Source organism: Chlorocebus sabaeus, chromosome 15 (assembly GCF_047675955.1).
Source record: "Chlorocebus sabaeus isolate Y175 chromosome 15, mChlSab1.0.hap1, whole genome shotgun sequence".
NCBI lineage: Eukaryota > Metazoa > Chordata > Mammalia > Primates > Cercopithecidae > Chlorocebus > Chlorocebus sabaeus.
The window spans coordinates 48,876,170-48,891,535 of record NC_132918.1 but is presented as its reverse complement, the minus strand read 5'-3'; the positions used below and the strand labels follow the sequence as shown (position 1 = coordinate 48,891,535).

The 15,366-nt window shown below is 37.7% G+C and overlaps 1 protein-coding gene across 2 annotated transcripts in view; it reads right to left on the bottom strand.

The window, feature by feature from the left end:
- Window positions 1–15,366, bottom strand: part of GK5 (glycerol kinase 5) — a 73,504-nt gene that overhangs the window by 11,947 nt on the left and 46,191 nt on the right. For both annotated transcript variants that reach the window (XM_008008862.3, XM_008008865.3), the window contains exons 10-15: window positions 15,071–15,197; window positions 14,428–14,532; window positions 10,449–10,543; window positions 5,267–5,370; window positions 4,333–4,392; window positions 3,251–3,384 (exon numbers count right to left, since the gene is read on the bottom strand). In XM_008008862.3, coding sequence (XP_008007053.1) covers window positions 3,251–3,384; window positions 4,333–4,392; window positions 5,267–5,370; window positions 10,449–10,543; window positions 14,428–14,532; window positions 15,071–15,197 — 625 coding nt within the window. The remainder of the gene's footprint in view (window positions 1–3,250; window positions 3,385–4,332; window positions 4,393–5,266; window positions 5,371–10,448; window positions 10,544–14,427; window positions 14,533–15,070; window positions 15,198–15,366) is intronic.

Below are 15,366 nucleotides of genomic sequence, written 5' to 3'. Positions count from 1 at the left end.
TATCTATGTTTAAAGGTATTAATGTAGGCTGGGTGCAGTGGCTCATGCCTGTAATCCCAGCACTTTGGGAAGCCGAGGCGGGCAGATCTTCTGAGCTCAGGAGTTCGAGACCACCTTGGGCAACATGGTGAAACCCTGTCTCAACTAAAATATAAAAAATTAGCCGGGCATGGTGGCACGTGCCTATAGTCTCAGCTACTTAGGAGGCTGAGGCACGAGAATCACTTGAGCCCAGGAGGCGGAGGTTGCAGTGACCTGGTATCACACCCCTGCACTCCAGCTTGGGCTACAGAGTGAGACTCCATCTCAAAAAAAAAAAAAAAAAAAAAAAACTTAAATTAAAAATAAATAAATAAAGGTATTAATGTAGGCAAGTTTTTAAAAGAAAAAAATAGTTTTCATCAGTATACTATAGTTAGATAAATCTAGTCAGAAAAATAAATGTGTTTCTTAAAATCCTCATTTCCAGAATTTATTGTTTACATTTTAAGGCATATATATTTTAAGTCATTTTATTAAGTATGTATTGAGCAAATCCAATTTCCAGGTAAATTCATAAAATAAAGAGGATATACATAGTCTCACATTTCTAAGACAGAAGCAAATGTTTGAAATTAAATATAATGATGCAGATAAAACTCAAGTCAGTGTGTTACGTATAAAATAACCTGCATGTGGGGCCAGGTGCAGAGGCTCACGCCTGTGATCCCAGTTCTCCGGGATGTTGAGGCAGGTGGATCACCAGAGGTCAGGAGTTTGAAGCTAGCCTGGTCAACATGGCGAAACCCCATCTCTACTAAAAACACAAAAATTAGTCAGGCATGGTGGCGGGTGCCTGCAATCCCAGCTACTTGGGAGGCTAAGGCAGGAGAAACGCTTGAACCTGGGAGGAGGAGGTTTCAGTGAGCTGAGATTGCGCCATTGCACTCCAGCCTAGGCAACAGAGGGAAACTCCATCTCAAAAATAAAACAAAACAAAACACAATAAAACAACCCTGGGTGTATTTGTTACTTAAAGCATTTTAAATGTTCAAGAGAATCTGACTTATTTAGTCTTATCAGGTGAAAAGTGTAGAAGAATTTGATTAACATAAGTATAAAAATGCTTATGAGAACTTGATTTACTATAATTATAGCTTAATTTATTCAATTTGTTTGTTGTTTAAGTATTTGTGATTTACCTTGTTACAGTTCTAAGTTTGCTCAATCAGGCATGTGAAAGTAATAAGAGAAAAATCAAACATACTAAATTTATAGGAGTTGGAATACAAAGGAGTTCAAATTTGCAAATGAGATTGATTAAGGGACAGTTTATTTTCTTCAACTTTAATTAATCAAACATTAATCAATGAACAAATGAAAGTAACCATTTCAATTTTATTCAAAATTACCAGATTTTTAGTAGAATCAAGTTTAAGGCAAATTTACCAAGATTTTGGGCTTTTTGTAACTTTAATATACTATTAGCCTAAAACTTTTAAATGTAAAATATCTTATTTTGTACCAACACTCCCCAGAAAGAAACACATTAAAATACTGAGTGTCCTAAGGCATCGTCCTGCTTCCTAGGGGGCCCTTTAAATCGACATGCCTACTTCTATTCTTATTCCTCCTCACTGATCTTTTCACTAATTGTCAAAGTGATCTGTTCAAATGCAGATCTTTCTATGTTACCCCCTGCTTAAAATTCTTTAGTGGCTCTCCAGTGCCTTCAGGGTCAGGTCCAAACTCCTCTTTATGAGAAGTCACCACAACTGGACCTCTATGTACCTCTCCCACTCCCTTCTTGCTCTCACCATAACAGTACTTCCCATCGTTGACCAATGCCTTTGCACAAGTTGCAATAGGGATGTTGAGCCACCCATCTCTCACCCTCTCCTCACCTGACTCTCTGCTAGCCCCTTCAAAATTGAACTATATGTGCTCTCCTCTGGAAAGCCTAGACCACTTGCTTATTAACACTGTCACTGTTCACTGGCTTTATCAAACAAACTTAATAATCACTTGACTTACCTGTCTCCTCCCACCAGGGATCAGAGACTATGGCTTTTAATCTCTTTATTGCCAGCAGTGATCGTCATGTAGCAGGTGCTCCACAAATGTTGTTCAATAAATAAAAGAATGGAGTGGTTTCTAATGCCACAGGCAAACCTACTGACAAGGTTTCTTCCTTGACCAAACTCCAATCAGGCTCCTCCAAGCTCTTTTCCAACTAGGCCTCAACTTTTGGACTTCCATGGTCATCTCTGAATTATCTAACTTGAGCAAGAATTCTGCTAAATTGGTGTAGCCAGAATCTCCCATCCTCAATTTCTGATCAACCTCGATATCTCATCTTCCAGATGATATCTGATCACACTGGCCTGCCTTCTTGAAAATATTATTAGGTTGGTTAGCAAGAATTTCCCCTTACCTCAATGTTTCCTCTTAGTAATTTTCAATCCACTGGCTCTCACTCTGCTCTTTGGCTATAATTTCTCACTTTTCCTTATTGTATTCAAAGTTGAGCCTAATCTCTCTCCCACCATAAGATCCCACTGAAGTAGTCCCTATACCTATCTTGATAATCCTCCAGAATAAAGCCCAGCTTACTGTTCTTTTTTTTTTTTCTTTTGAGACAGAGTCTTGCTCTGTCACCCAGGATGGAGTACAGTGGCACCACCTCGGCTCACTGCAACCTCCTCCTTCCCAGGTTCAAGCAATTCTCCTGTCTCAGCCTCCCGAGTAGTTGGGATTACAGGCATGTGCCACCATGCCTAGCTAATTTTTGTACTATTAGTTGAGACAGGGTTTTGCCATGTTAGCCAAGCTTATCTCGAACTCTTGACCCTCAGGTGATCCACCTGCCTCAGTCTCCCAAAGTGCTGGGATTACAGCTGTGAGCCACTGCACCCGGCTCACCTTATTGTTCTTTAATAAGTGTCACTGAATAATTTTTTTCTTTAGCACTATCTATCCAGAAAGTTTACCCAGAGACTCTCTCTTGCTAGAGACTGACACAGCTGAGAATGAACTGTCCTTGTCTCATATTTCTGACTGAAGGAGTGAGGTAAGGATAGAAGAGGTACAAACAGACTCACCAATAGAGGAGGTCACAGGGTATTCTGTGAGCAATATGCATATGTATATGGAGTTTAATGGACACCAAGGCTTTCCAGACTCTCTAGAATTTTTTGATGTGAGAGGAGAAATGCTATCTGTAAGAAACAGTTTGCAAGAAAGCTCTCATTCTTATAAATTTTACACATACCAACAGCAAGGCCAGCTAGAGAAGCTGCACCCAGGCATGACATGTCAACGTCCACAGGTCTGTCTATATTCTCATTAATCAGGTCTGAAGTCATCTGCATGACAAAACCGTTCTTACAAACTCCTCCATCTGCCCTGTGGGGAAAAAGATATGTAAGATGAATTACTATAACAAAAGCATCATTCTTTTTCAGTGGGCCACATTTTTTTTCTGAAATCCTTGATTTTGTTTTATAAATTTAACTTTTTATTTCTAAAATTAAATCACTTAGCATTAACCTAACGGCAGAGAACCTTACTGGGTAATCTTTAAACATTTTCCTTATTTCTGCCATCAATTTTCTCACCTGCCCTTGTTTGTCTTAGGACTGGTTCAAAACAGGCCAGGTATAATAAACTAAGGTAACATAAAAATTCACTTAGATATTACAGAAAAGGAAGTCAAGAAGTTTGATGCTTACATGTCCAAAGGATAGTTACACACCCAAAAAAGAGATTTTAAAGATTGATATATTACACATATGTGGCATATATGGGTGCCAAGATGCACCCAAATTTGATATTGTATTCTCCATAAATACATAATTAGCTCTCCTCTCCTCTCTGAATTCCTATGACCAAGAATTTTGTTGTAGCTGGGCACATTGGTTCACACCTGTAATCCCAGCACTGTGGGAGGCTGAGGAGGGCAGATCACCTGAGATCAGGAGTTCAGTACCAGCCTGGCCAACATGGTGAAACCCCATCATTACTAAAAATACAAAAAAATTAGCTGGACATGGTGGCGCATGTCTCGGGATGGTGAGGCACAAGAATCACTTGAACCCAGGCAGGAGAGGTTGCAGTGAGCTGAGATCATGCCATTGCACTCCAGCCTGAGTGACACAGTAAGACTCCGTCTCAACAAAAATATAAATAAAAGAATTTTGTTGTGAAGGAGCTAGGTAGAAGTTATTTTTGAAATCCTCAATAATCATAAAGATGAATTATTCAGGATCTCAAAAAGAAATGAGTGGTAGCTCATAGCAGCTACCACTTTCTTCTAATTTCTAATTAAGTCTATTAGAAATAAACTTTACATACCGGATTTTTGTTACAGGAATATGAATCTCTTTCTTCATCATCTCATATAACTGTTTGTTTCTAGTTAAAAAACAAGATAACTATTTATAAGAAATTCATTTCATAATAATTCACTACTTTATTCTGATCTTGAAAAATACAAACTATAATTTTATTTATTTGATATTTATAAAATGTACAAAACAAAATATTAAAAAAATAAATTGTGCTAAATGAAAACTGTAGAACAGATACTCAAATAAGCAAGAAGCGCAGGTCCTTGTGGTTTTTTTTTGCCTTCATGTAAGAAGGCATAATTTATATTTTACAACTAAATTTTATCTATTACCATTCCACAAAGAAAAATTTAAAACAAGCATCTATTTAATAGATAGCTATTAAGATGGCAAACCGTAAGTAAAATCTAATAGAATTAATCAAATATAAAAACAATTACTTTGTAATCACAGAAAATTTCATTTTAAATGTTACAATCCCATATTCATGACAGCATCATTCTTAATTTTAATAATTTACACCTGTCCCATAACAAAAAGATTACAGGGAAATACGCATGAAGAATAATTCTGATGACTCAATTTTGGGGCACAACAGAAGCATTACTTGGAATTCTCTTTCATGAATAAAGATACTAAACCTTTGAAAATCCAAATTTTGAATCTTGTATGCTTAAGAAATTGAATTTTTTTAAAAAATTCCTTCAGTTTTCAGGTATCAAGTCTGAGTGGTATTGGTACATTAAATATAAGAAAAAATAAGAAAGATACCATGGAAATTAGCAAGAAGAACATATTACATAAATATAGTACCAAATAAGCCAAAAATACAAATTAAAGAATTTAATTAAAATTAAGAAATTCCATTTTGTAGCAAATTAATGAAAGACATGGCAATATTATATGGGGAAGGGGAAGTTCAGGGCAGGTTTTCATACCTGAAAGCTATTGACTCCAATATTGCTCGTACAAGATGGTATTTACTGGTGGAAGGCTTCAAACCCATAAAAGAGGCACATGCCCAGGGGTCATTTAATGGAGCCTACAGTAAGAGATAATAAGAATATATTATTATTATTCTAAATTACATCTACAGACTTGAGGAAATACTATACAATAAAAACACAGCCACATTAGAAGAAAATAATGCTATGGTTAAATAATTCAAAAGTAAAAGAGAGTCCAAAGATTATGGTAAATATTGGGATAACTTTTTAATAGCATTTAAACGATACTGAGTCACAGTTACTGTACTTAGCTTCTGTTTGCATTTATGTCAAAAAGAGGAACTTATAGTTACATATAGCATATAGTTTCAAATTATTGTAGCATATAGTTACATATTATTATAGTTACAAATTATTAAATGAAGCATATAGTTACAAATTATTAAATGCTTAGCTTTATAAATGTGGAAAATGAAGAGCAATCACAGAAATCCCTTCTCCAGCTGTAAAGTTTTTACACTAAAATTGTTTACTATGTAGAATAGCTTTCTACTTTGTACTATGTAGAACAGCTTTCTACAAAAATGCACTTTTTAGTGTCATAACTTACATCAAATATGTTGTCAGACATTAAAACTATACTCTGGCCAGGTTCAGTGGCTCACACCTGTAATCCTAGCACTCTGGGAGGCCAAGGAGGCAGGACTGCTTCAGCCCAGGAATTCAACACCATCCTGGGCAACAAAGCAAAATACCACCTCTACAAAAAACTTAAAATATTAGCTTGGTGTGATACATGCCTGTAGTTACAGCTACTTGGGAGGCTGAGGTGAGAGGACTGCTTGTGCCCAGGGGTTTGAGGCTGTAATGAGCCATGATCACTTTACTGCACTCCAGCCTAGGTGACAGAGTGAGACAGGATCTAAAAAAAAACACTACTATACTCTTCCCTCTTAGCTTAATAGTCTTACTGCCTAATATCAGAAATAATCCAGCCTAACATGTTCTCAAAAGAGCCAAAATCTTGAGCTAGAAATATGTATTAATCAGATGAGGTTTCTATTCATCTTTGTAGCTCCAGAAATGTAAGGCAATTCTGGTATGCAAAGATGAAAAACAGGCCAGGCATGGTGGCTCACACCTGTAATCCTAGCACTTTGGGAGGCCGAAGTGGGTGGATCACTTAAGGTCAGGAGTTCGAAACCAGCCTGGCTAACATGGTGAAACCCTGTCTCTACTAAAAATACAAAAAAATTTGCCGGGTGTGGTGGTGGGCACCTGTAATCCCAGCTACTTGGGAGGCTGAGGCAGGAGAATCGCTTAAACCTGGAAGGCAGAGGTTGCAGTGAGCTGAGATCGTGCCACTGCACTCCAGCCTGGGTGACAGAGTAAGACTCTGTCTCAAAAAAAAAAAAAAAAAAAAAAAAAGATGAAAAACAAAGATCCCTGCTGGAGCTCGCAAGGAAACAGACAAGAGTCTCACAAGAGCACTAACACACCAAAATGGTCATTACAAGGACATCTAGTGCTGTCAGGAAATTATGGTTCTCAGAAAAGCACCTTCTAGCTTCAGGGTTTTGACGTATCATCCCTTTACCTGAAACACCTTCCACCACCCTTTCTCCTAATTAATTCTTACTCCTTTCAAATCTTGGTTTGGCTTCCTCAGGGAAAACTCTGGACCCCAGAGACTAGATGAGGTCTCTGTTTTTATGGAACCCTGTAACTTCCCATCATACCATGTACCACAGTTTATAATCACATATTCCACTTGATGGTTTGTTGAAACCCCACCATCCTCAATACACTGTAAGTACCACAGGGTGGAACCTTGTCCGATGTACTCCCAGTGTGTCTCTTGTGCCTAGCACTATATCTGGCTCCCCATAGGGGAGCAATACACATTTGGTGAATAAATGAACAAACAGTATTTTTCTTAATTACTTAAGAAATTCTATATTATATCTTATCTTTGCTATAGCTATGATTTCCCTCCTACTGAGATTTTATTTTGATAATTTTTCAAATCTATTAACAGCTTCTGGTGATTTTAATTAGTAAAAACATATACAATAAATCTGGTTTATATCAGATGGTATAATATCATAAAACTAAGATTAGTCAGATTTGACCAGTTCAATTAGTCCCTAGCAATATGCTATGTTTTTTTTTCTGCATAAATATAACTTCTTCCAGGATATCACAGAAAATAGTGGTTTAATTGGCCTGAAATCTGTTTGGTGCCCTAGGCAAAACTAGTAGTCTCCTGCCCCAGAACACAGACTGCACCATTCAGACATCCTAGCCACTCACAAAACTAGAGATGGCAATCACAGGACTTGCTGGTTTTATCTCCTTCTAAAGAAACTGCTTGAATCCATAGGCCCTGTTATCTAAAGCTGCCATGTTTCATGCTCTAGTCCCAATGCCATCACCACAACTGTAGAGGGTGAGTACAGCTGACTCAATGTCTGACTGAAACGCAAAAGGACAAGGTGGTCCAATCAGATTCCCTCCTCTGGAAACCAAAACCAGGAAACACTAAGAAAAAGACCCCATCAATGGGGAAACTGAAGCTAAAAGGATGCATAAGGTACAGGAACGTTGTATGTGATATTTCTAAGTTGTGAAGAAGCAAAAGGTATGAGAAAAATAATGACAATTAAGCAGAAGCTATGGAGGAAGAAAGGATACACAGCAAAGTTGGTAATGAAAAGAGCAAAGCAGAACAGAGAGAAGCAGGAACTCAAACAACACTAAGAACTGCTGTCAGTTGCTGACTGCTTTCCAATCCCAGTCCTCAGGAGTATGTGGACAAACAGCTTCTCTGTCTATCCTATTACTGCCATCATCACAGTAACTCTAACATCCAGGTAAATGACCACTGATTCTTGCCTCTAATACCTACTTCGGTATCCCACTCCCCAAACCACAAGCCCTGCTAGAGGAAAGCCACAATGGCTGCACTAACTGATGCCACCCCCAGTGTATGGCTCCCACCCTTTCTGCCTTTCCCTGAAGTGGCTGTCCTAGACTTTCCCATTTCCCTCAAAGCTCATCCAGTACCCCTTTCTCAGCAGATTCCTTTGAGAAAATGAGACCATTAGAGGACTTCAACATCCTGATCCTATTATCTAAGGCTGTACCAATATTCTAAAACTAAAAGCAGCTTCACAGATACATAAACCTTCTTTCCTTTCATTCCCCATCCCTCATTTTCTCTAGTTGTTGAGATACGCAGATTATAGGTGATCTTCCCTCCTATTTTCCAAACAGTTTAGTATTAATACATTATTGCTGTTTGATCTAACTTTCAATTTCCAGTTAAAGTTTCATTTTACACAGGGAAATATATGACCTACAGTCAACCTACCACCTCTCCCAACTACCCTCTACTGCCAGTATATGGGCAGGTTACAATCATAGGCAGGACAGGGACATTTTGCTATCAAGATGAAATTAAAAATCAAACCTGTGATAGTTTTGTCTAAATCTTTTGGGTTTAATACTTAAAAAAACATATACTTTATATTATTATCATATAATATATATAATTATTATATTATATTACAGGTATGTGAGGTGATAGAGAAGTCAAAGACAGAGACAGACTTGCTAAGACAAGGTGACTACTAAGTCCTGTAGCACATTTTTCAGAGAGAAGAAAAGAACCAGTAGTAACCTAATCAAACCTTACCATGCTGAGGACAATTACTCATCTAACCTTTTTCCTGAAATCTCAATTAGATAAAAAATTTTCACTTTCTGGACTATGATAGGTCCTATTTAGAGGTTCCCTCACATCATCCTGAAGAGGATGCAATGGAATCAATTTACGAGCTTTCGGTTCTTTAGGATAAAGTACACAAAATAAAAATATTACAGGTATTGAAATCATGCTCATTTTAAAATCTAGTTTTGGAAGTATGTATTTTTAAAGATTTAAAACACCCTGACCTAATTTTTTTCTCTACTAGCTTCTATATTATATACCCAAACTCAAATTTTTGACTTTTGTAATTAATTGCCTGAATATGAGATAAGCAAGAAGAAAAAGAAAGTTGTATTTTTTAAAAGGAAAAAATGTTTACAGGAGGATTAAAAAGAGAAGTATGAGCTTTCCCAAAAAAGCAACTTTCATAATAATATACTTGAAAAGGTGTTTTAAAAGTATTTGTAATAATATTCTAAAATTAAAGGCAGTATTAGAGATCTTTCAATTAAATACAAAGTTAAATGTTACAAAATCAAGACTTTTACTAGGTTCATTTTTTGATTAAGAAAAGTAGCCAATACTCCACCACAACAATTAATGAAAAGAGATTTTGATTTTTTTTTTTTTTGAGATGGACTCTCGCTCTGTTGCCCAGGCTGGAGTGCAGAAGAGTGATCTCGGCTCACTGCAACTTCCGCCTCCCAGGTTCAAGCAATTCTCCTGCCTCAGCCTCCTGAGTAGCAGGGACTACAGGCATGTGCCACCATGCACGGCTAATTTTTTGCATTTTTAGTAGAGACGGGGTTTCACCATGTTGGCCAAGATGGTCTTGATCTCCTGACCTTGTGATCCGCCTGCCTCAGCCTCCCAAAGTGCTGGGATTACAGGCGTGAGCCACCGCGCCAAGCCAAGATTTTGATTTTTAAAAAAGCTAGTAAAACTTACAAATGTACAAGTGCAAAATACTGCATAGGTTTACTCATACTGCGTAGGTTTACACACATACATATGTGTGTGCATATGTGTGTGATATATGTACCTCGACATTATTTCTCGTTAATTCTCAATAGCTTATTTCCTCTAAGTAAAGAATGCAAATTTGCTGATATATTCCCCCCACTGGGAAATGGCTATTTTTGCTCATGATAAAGTAATGCTAAGTCTTATGTAAAAGTTCTATGATAAACCTGCCAACTCAGGTTCCACACAGTTCTAAGCAGAAGTCAGCTGAATTCCATCAGCACAAGCCAAGCCAGCAGGGCCATACTCAGGATGCTCTGCTCCCTCATGGAATTCATGCTTGGTCAGAGCATAACTTCTCAGCCCTAAAATCTACCTTTCATCTTAGTTCTGTTCAGTGCTCAAATTTTAAGGTAACAGAGTCGTAGATATATAAGTTTGGGTGTGGCAAGAGGAGAAAAATATTTGTAATTGCCATTAACTTTAAAAAATATATACCTGTAATCCATTAAAAGATGGAACAAAACAAACTCCTTCAGAATCCTCCAAACTTTGGGCCATTTTTTCAGTCTCAGCAGCATCTGTGAAAAGGTCTGCAAAAACAAACAAACAACAAAAAATCCTAAAACAAAATGAAGAGGTTGCAGAGGCACAAACAAAATTATATTACATGATAGTATTTACCTGCATCAACATTTATTATGAATATAATGTAAAAGACTGCTCACTTAAAAAGGTCAGCACAAAGACCATTCTGTTCTGGTACTATCTGAATTCTCATACTGCATAGGTTTACAGGCCCATAGAAGGGAAACAGGAGGTAGAAGGCCCTCTTAGATAGGCTCTGTATGCAGCAGGCCTTACTTTTTTTTTTTTTTGAGTTGGAGTTTTGCTCTTGTTGCCCAGGCTGGAGTGCAGTGGCACAATCTCGGCTCACCACAACCTCCACCTCCCGGGTTCAAGTGATTCTCCTGCCTCAGCCTCCCGAGTAGCTAGGATTACAAGCATGCGCCACCACGCCCAGCTAATTTTGTATTTTTTGTAGAGATGGGGTTTCCCCATGTTGCTGAGGCTGGTCTCGAACTCCCGACCTCAGGTGATCCACCCACCTTGGCCTCCCAAAGTGCTGGGATTACAGGCATGAGCCAGCACACCTGGCCACTTTTTTCTTTAAAGATATTTGGGCTGTTTAAAAAAATCAATTCTATGTAGGATTTTGGCATTAAAAAATTATTCTCTGAAAGATAAGAGCCATCCTAGGTTTCTGATGAAAGTATCATCTACCTGTAATATAATACCCAAGAGAATTAACTGAAATACTCCATCTAATAAGTTAAATAAGGGGCCAGTAACAGATATATTAAAAGTCAATTTTTTACAAACAAGCAAACAAAAAAACCAAGACTCAACTAATTTAGTAAACTTTAACTGAAGTATATTATATACAGACCAAAAAAATGCACAAATCCTAAGTGTATATAGCTAGATGAGTTTTCACAGTGTGAATACACCCAAGTAACTCACACCCAGGTCAAGACACAAACTTCTTTTGTTAAACATCATACTCGTGAGATTCATTTACACTGTTACATGTAGTTGTACTCCATTCATTCTCACCTCTATATAGTATTCCATTATGTGACCATAGACAATTTATCAATCTATTCTATTGGTGATATACATCTGGATAGTTCCTAGTGTTTGGCTAATAGAAATAGATCCCAATGAACATTCATGCACATTCTTTTTGGTGGACATATGTACACATTTCTGTTTATTGACACGAAGGAATGGAATGGCCAGTTCTAAGGTCTTTACATTTAGAACCAGCTTTAACAGATACTGCCAAATAGTTTTTCAAAGTGGCTCTACCAATTTAAGGCTCCTGCCTGCGGCACGAGAGTTCCAGTCTCCTATCTTCCTGCCAATAATTAGTATTGTCTATGTTTTTCAATTTAGCTATTTTGGTAGTATTACATGGTGGTTTGATTTTGGATTTCCCTACTGACTAATAAATACCTTTTCACTGGCCATTTGGATATCCTTGTTTGTAAAATGACTTCTGAATGAGTATGTAGTACTGAACAGCATAGATCAGAAGAAAAGACTCAGTCATAATAAATATTGCTGGCTTTAGAGACGCTTAAGTTGGTTCTATATCATTTTATGATTTGTTATACAACTAAATTAATATACTTAAATTTGCTAAAGACATTTAAGGAGCACTTATATTAAAACTCAAGTTAATGAGGATCACTCAATCGTAACTACAAATTTTACTCAAAATGACAGTTATCAAATCCGTAAGTTTCATCCATTTGTTCAAAATGTCCAGATAATGCATCAGAATATCTCTAGCACTTCAAATACTAACGTTAAAAACACTGGTTTTAAGCCGAGTATGGTGGCGTACCTGTAATCCCAGCTACTCAGGCGGCAAAGGCAGGAGGATCACTTGAGCCCAGGAGTTTGAATCTAGCCTGGGCAACACAGCGAGACTCCTATCTCTTTAAATAAATTGGCTTTTAAATCTATACTTTTTTAACGAATCATGTCCAAATGTTCAATTTTTACAAGATAAGATGTAGGAAAACATACTAGACAGTTGGTTTGAGGAAAGTTTTTGGTAACTGATAAAGAAACAGAAAACAAAGAGAGATTATCTTATTCACATTCTTCACTGTTTGTTTCATCCCTTGCTTGAAGAATTTCTCTAAATAATCTTCCACTTGAACTGTTGTCAAATAAGTTAATTGATAAAAAGTCTTTCAGAGTAAGCGCACTCCATTCTCTCTCTCCCACTGAATGCAACTAAGAATCTTGGAGGAATAAATGGAAAAGCCATCTGGGGGACTCCCTGTTTTTATATTTTCTCTGATATTCCTGGCCTAGACTCAGAGATAGCCTGAAACCCAAGGACTCAGATCTGTACACTGAGTTCAGATATGAAGAGCTTCAATAGAAGCTCCTTTCTGGTCTGAGCAGTAGGAGACAAGGGTCTCTACAGAACAGAGTGGAGGGATTCTCATTTTTTGTTTTCTTTAGATTTTTTTCATTCTCTCAGGCAATCCTATGGTAGCAGCCATGGCAGCCCAGTAGCACAGGCACATAAAACTGCAAGCTAAGAGTATGGGGGGAATCCCTGTTGCTTGCTTCTTCCCGCGCCACCACTCCCCTTGGTCTTGCCTGCCCCTGGCAATCCTGTGGCTGCAGTGACAGCAGACAGAGCAGCAGACGCAACCAAAACTCGAAGACGAGAGGTTAACAAAATCCCTTTTGCTTTCCCTCTTTTTTTTCTTTTTTTTTTCTTTCTTTCTTTTTTTTTTTTTTTTTGAGACAGAGTTTCGCTCTTGTTGCCCAGGCTGGGGTGCAATGGCGTGATCTCAGCTCACCACCACCTCTGCCTCCTGGGTTCAAGTGATTCTCCTGCCTCAGCCTCCTGAGTAGCTCGGATTACAGGCATGCACTACCATGCCCAGCTAATTTTGTATTTTTAGTAAAGACAGGGTTTCTTCATGTTGCTCAGGCTGGTCTCCAACTCCCAACCTCAGGTGATCCACCCGCCTCAGCCTCCCAAAGTGCTGGGAGTACAGGTGTGAGCCCCCGCACCCAGCCTTCTTTATCTTACTTTGTTTCCTTTCTTTCCCTTCTTTCCTTCTCTCTCTCTCTGACCCCCTTTTTCTCCTTCTCTCATCCCTCTTGCCACGAGGCTAGGGAGGTAGAAGTAGTAGCAGGTGTTCAGTAGAGAAACTAAAGCACCAGTTTTCTAGCTAGAACACCAATATGGGGATCCCCTGAGAGTCAAAAGGTACCAGGGAGATTACTGAGAGAAAGGAGCTAAGGAAAAATTACCTTATAAAGGTTTTTATGAACTCCTCGTCTCACTCTTGAGCTGCACATGTAAAGATCTGACCCTAAATAACAAGCCTAAGGCTTTGAGAACTAATCTCCAGGCAAACCACCACCCAGACTGACCACTGGGTGGCACAAATGAGGGGCAGATCCAAATAGCACTGCAAAAGCACTGAAAACTGAACTGACACTGGAACCACAGCCCAAAATGTGCATTTCTTTAATTATCGTATGTGAACAGCACTTCATTATAGTCATTTGATCATAAAATACCAGTACTTCTGTCCTTTGCCCGTTTTTGTCACGTTATTAATTTTTCTGACATATGCTACAAATTGTTATTACCAATTTGTCTTTTAATTTTGTGTATGGCATATCTCTCTTTACCCACTAATATTTTATATAGTTAAATCTATTATTCTTTTTCTTTATGGTTCCTGTCTTTAAGACCTAACGTTTTACCATTTTGATATCATAAAAATACTTTATATTTGCTTATAATAGACATCATTTTATTTTAGTGTTTCATATGAACAATCCATTTGCTCCCTACTAATCTGCAATCCTGTGGCATTCTTGAATTCTTTAGGTCTGGCCTGTGAAATCCATTTAAAAGACAACTTACCTAACTGTTGAGCCCATTTTATGGCAGTACCAGTGTCTCCTGCATTGCTTTCAGCTAAGCATACGACTTCTTGTCCAATCTTCCACCCAATTAATGGATAAAAGCCTTGCAAAGCAAACAATGAATATAAGTCAAAGATATGCATAATTCATTATAGAGACTTCTACAATGTAATGATTTGGTTATCTCAAAAAACTGCAAAGTGCCTCTGAAGTTAGACTGTGTACGTTCAAACTCCAGCCCTCTTACATTTACTAGCTGTAGTCTTGCAAGTTTCTAATCTTTTAGCTGCAGTTTCCTTAACTATAGAATGGCCTACCTCAGAGAGCTATGAAATGAATAAACTGAATTAACACATAAAAAGAACTTAGCACAGTGCCTGGCACATAATATGAACAATAAATACTAGTATGTATTAGCTATAGGCATGTTTACGTCTCTAGAAACATGGCAATAAATACTTTAATTGAGAAATAAAAGGGTACTATGAGATTGGTTTGCTAGAGAACTATGCTATTGTATTTATCTGTGGTTTTCAAACAAGGCTCCTAAATAGAAACAATCTAATAGAATTATCAACATTTTCTAAGTTCCATCTTTATTTATTGATATTTAATAAATAGGATAAATTGTAACTACTTACCTCCAATAGTCTGTTGAAGGCTATTTCCAGTGTTAACATCCAAAAATGTCCCAGTTCCCATGGTTAATTTCACATCACCTGTCTGGAAGCAGCACTCTCCAAACATGGCTGATTGCTGGTCAGCAACCTACCAAAAATGTTCAAATGTAAATCCATTGCCCTTAACAGTAGCCAATTTTATTATAGCCCATTGTCTCACTTACTGCACTCTCATGATTAAACATCTTCTTTTCTTTTTCCTTTTCCTTAAAATCAAAAAAAAAAAAAATTCCAAAGAGAATAGGGGGCAACAACCA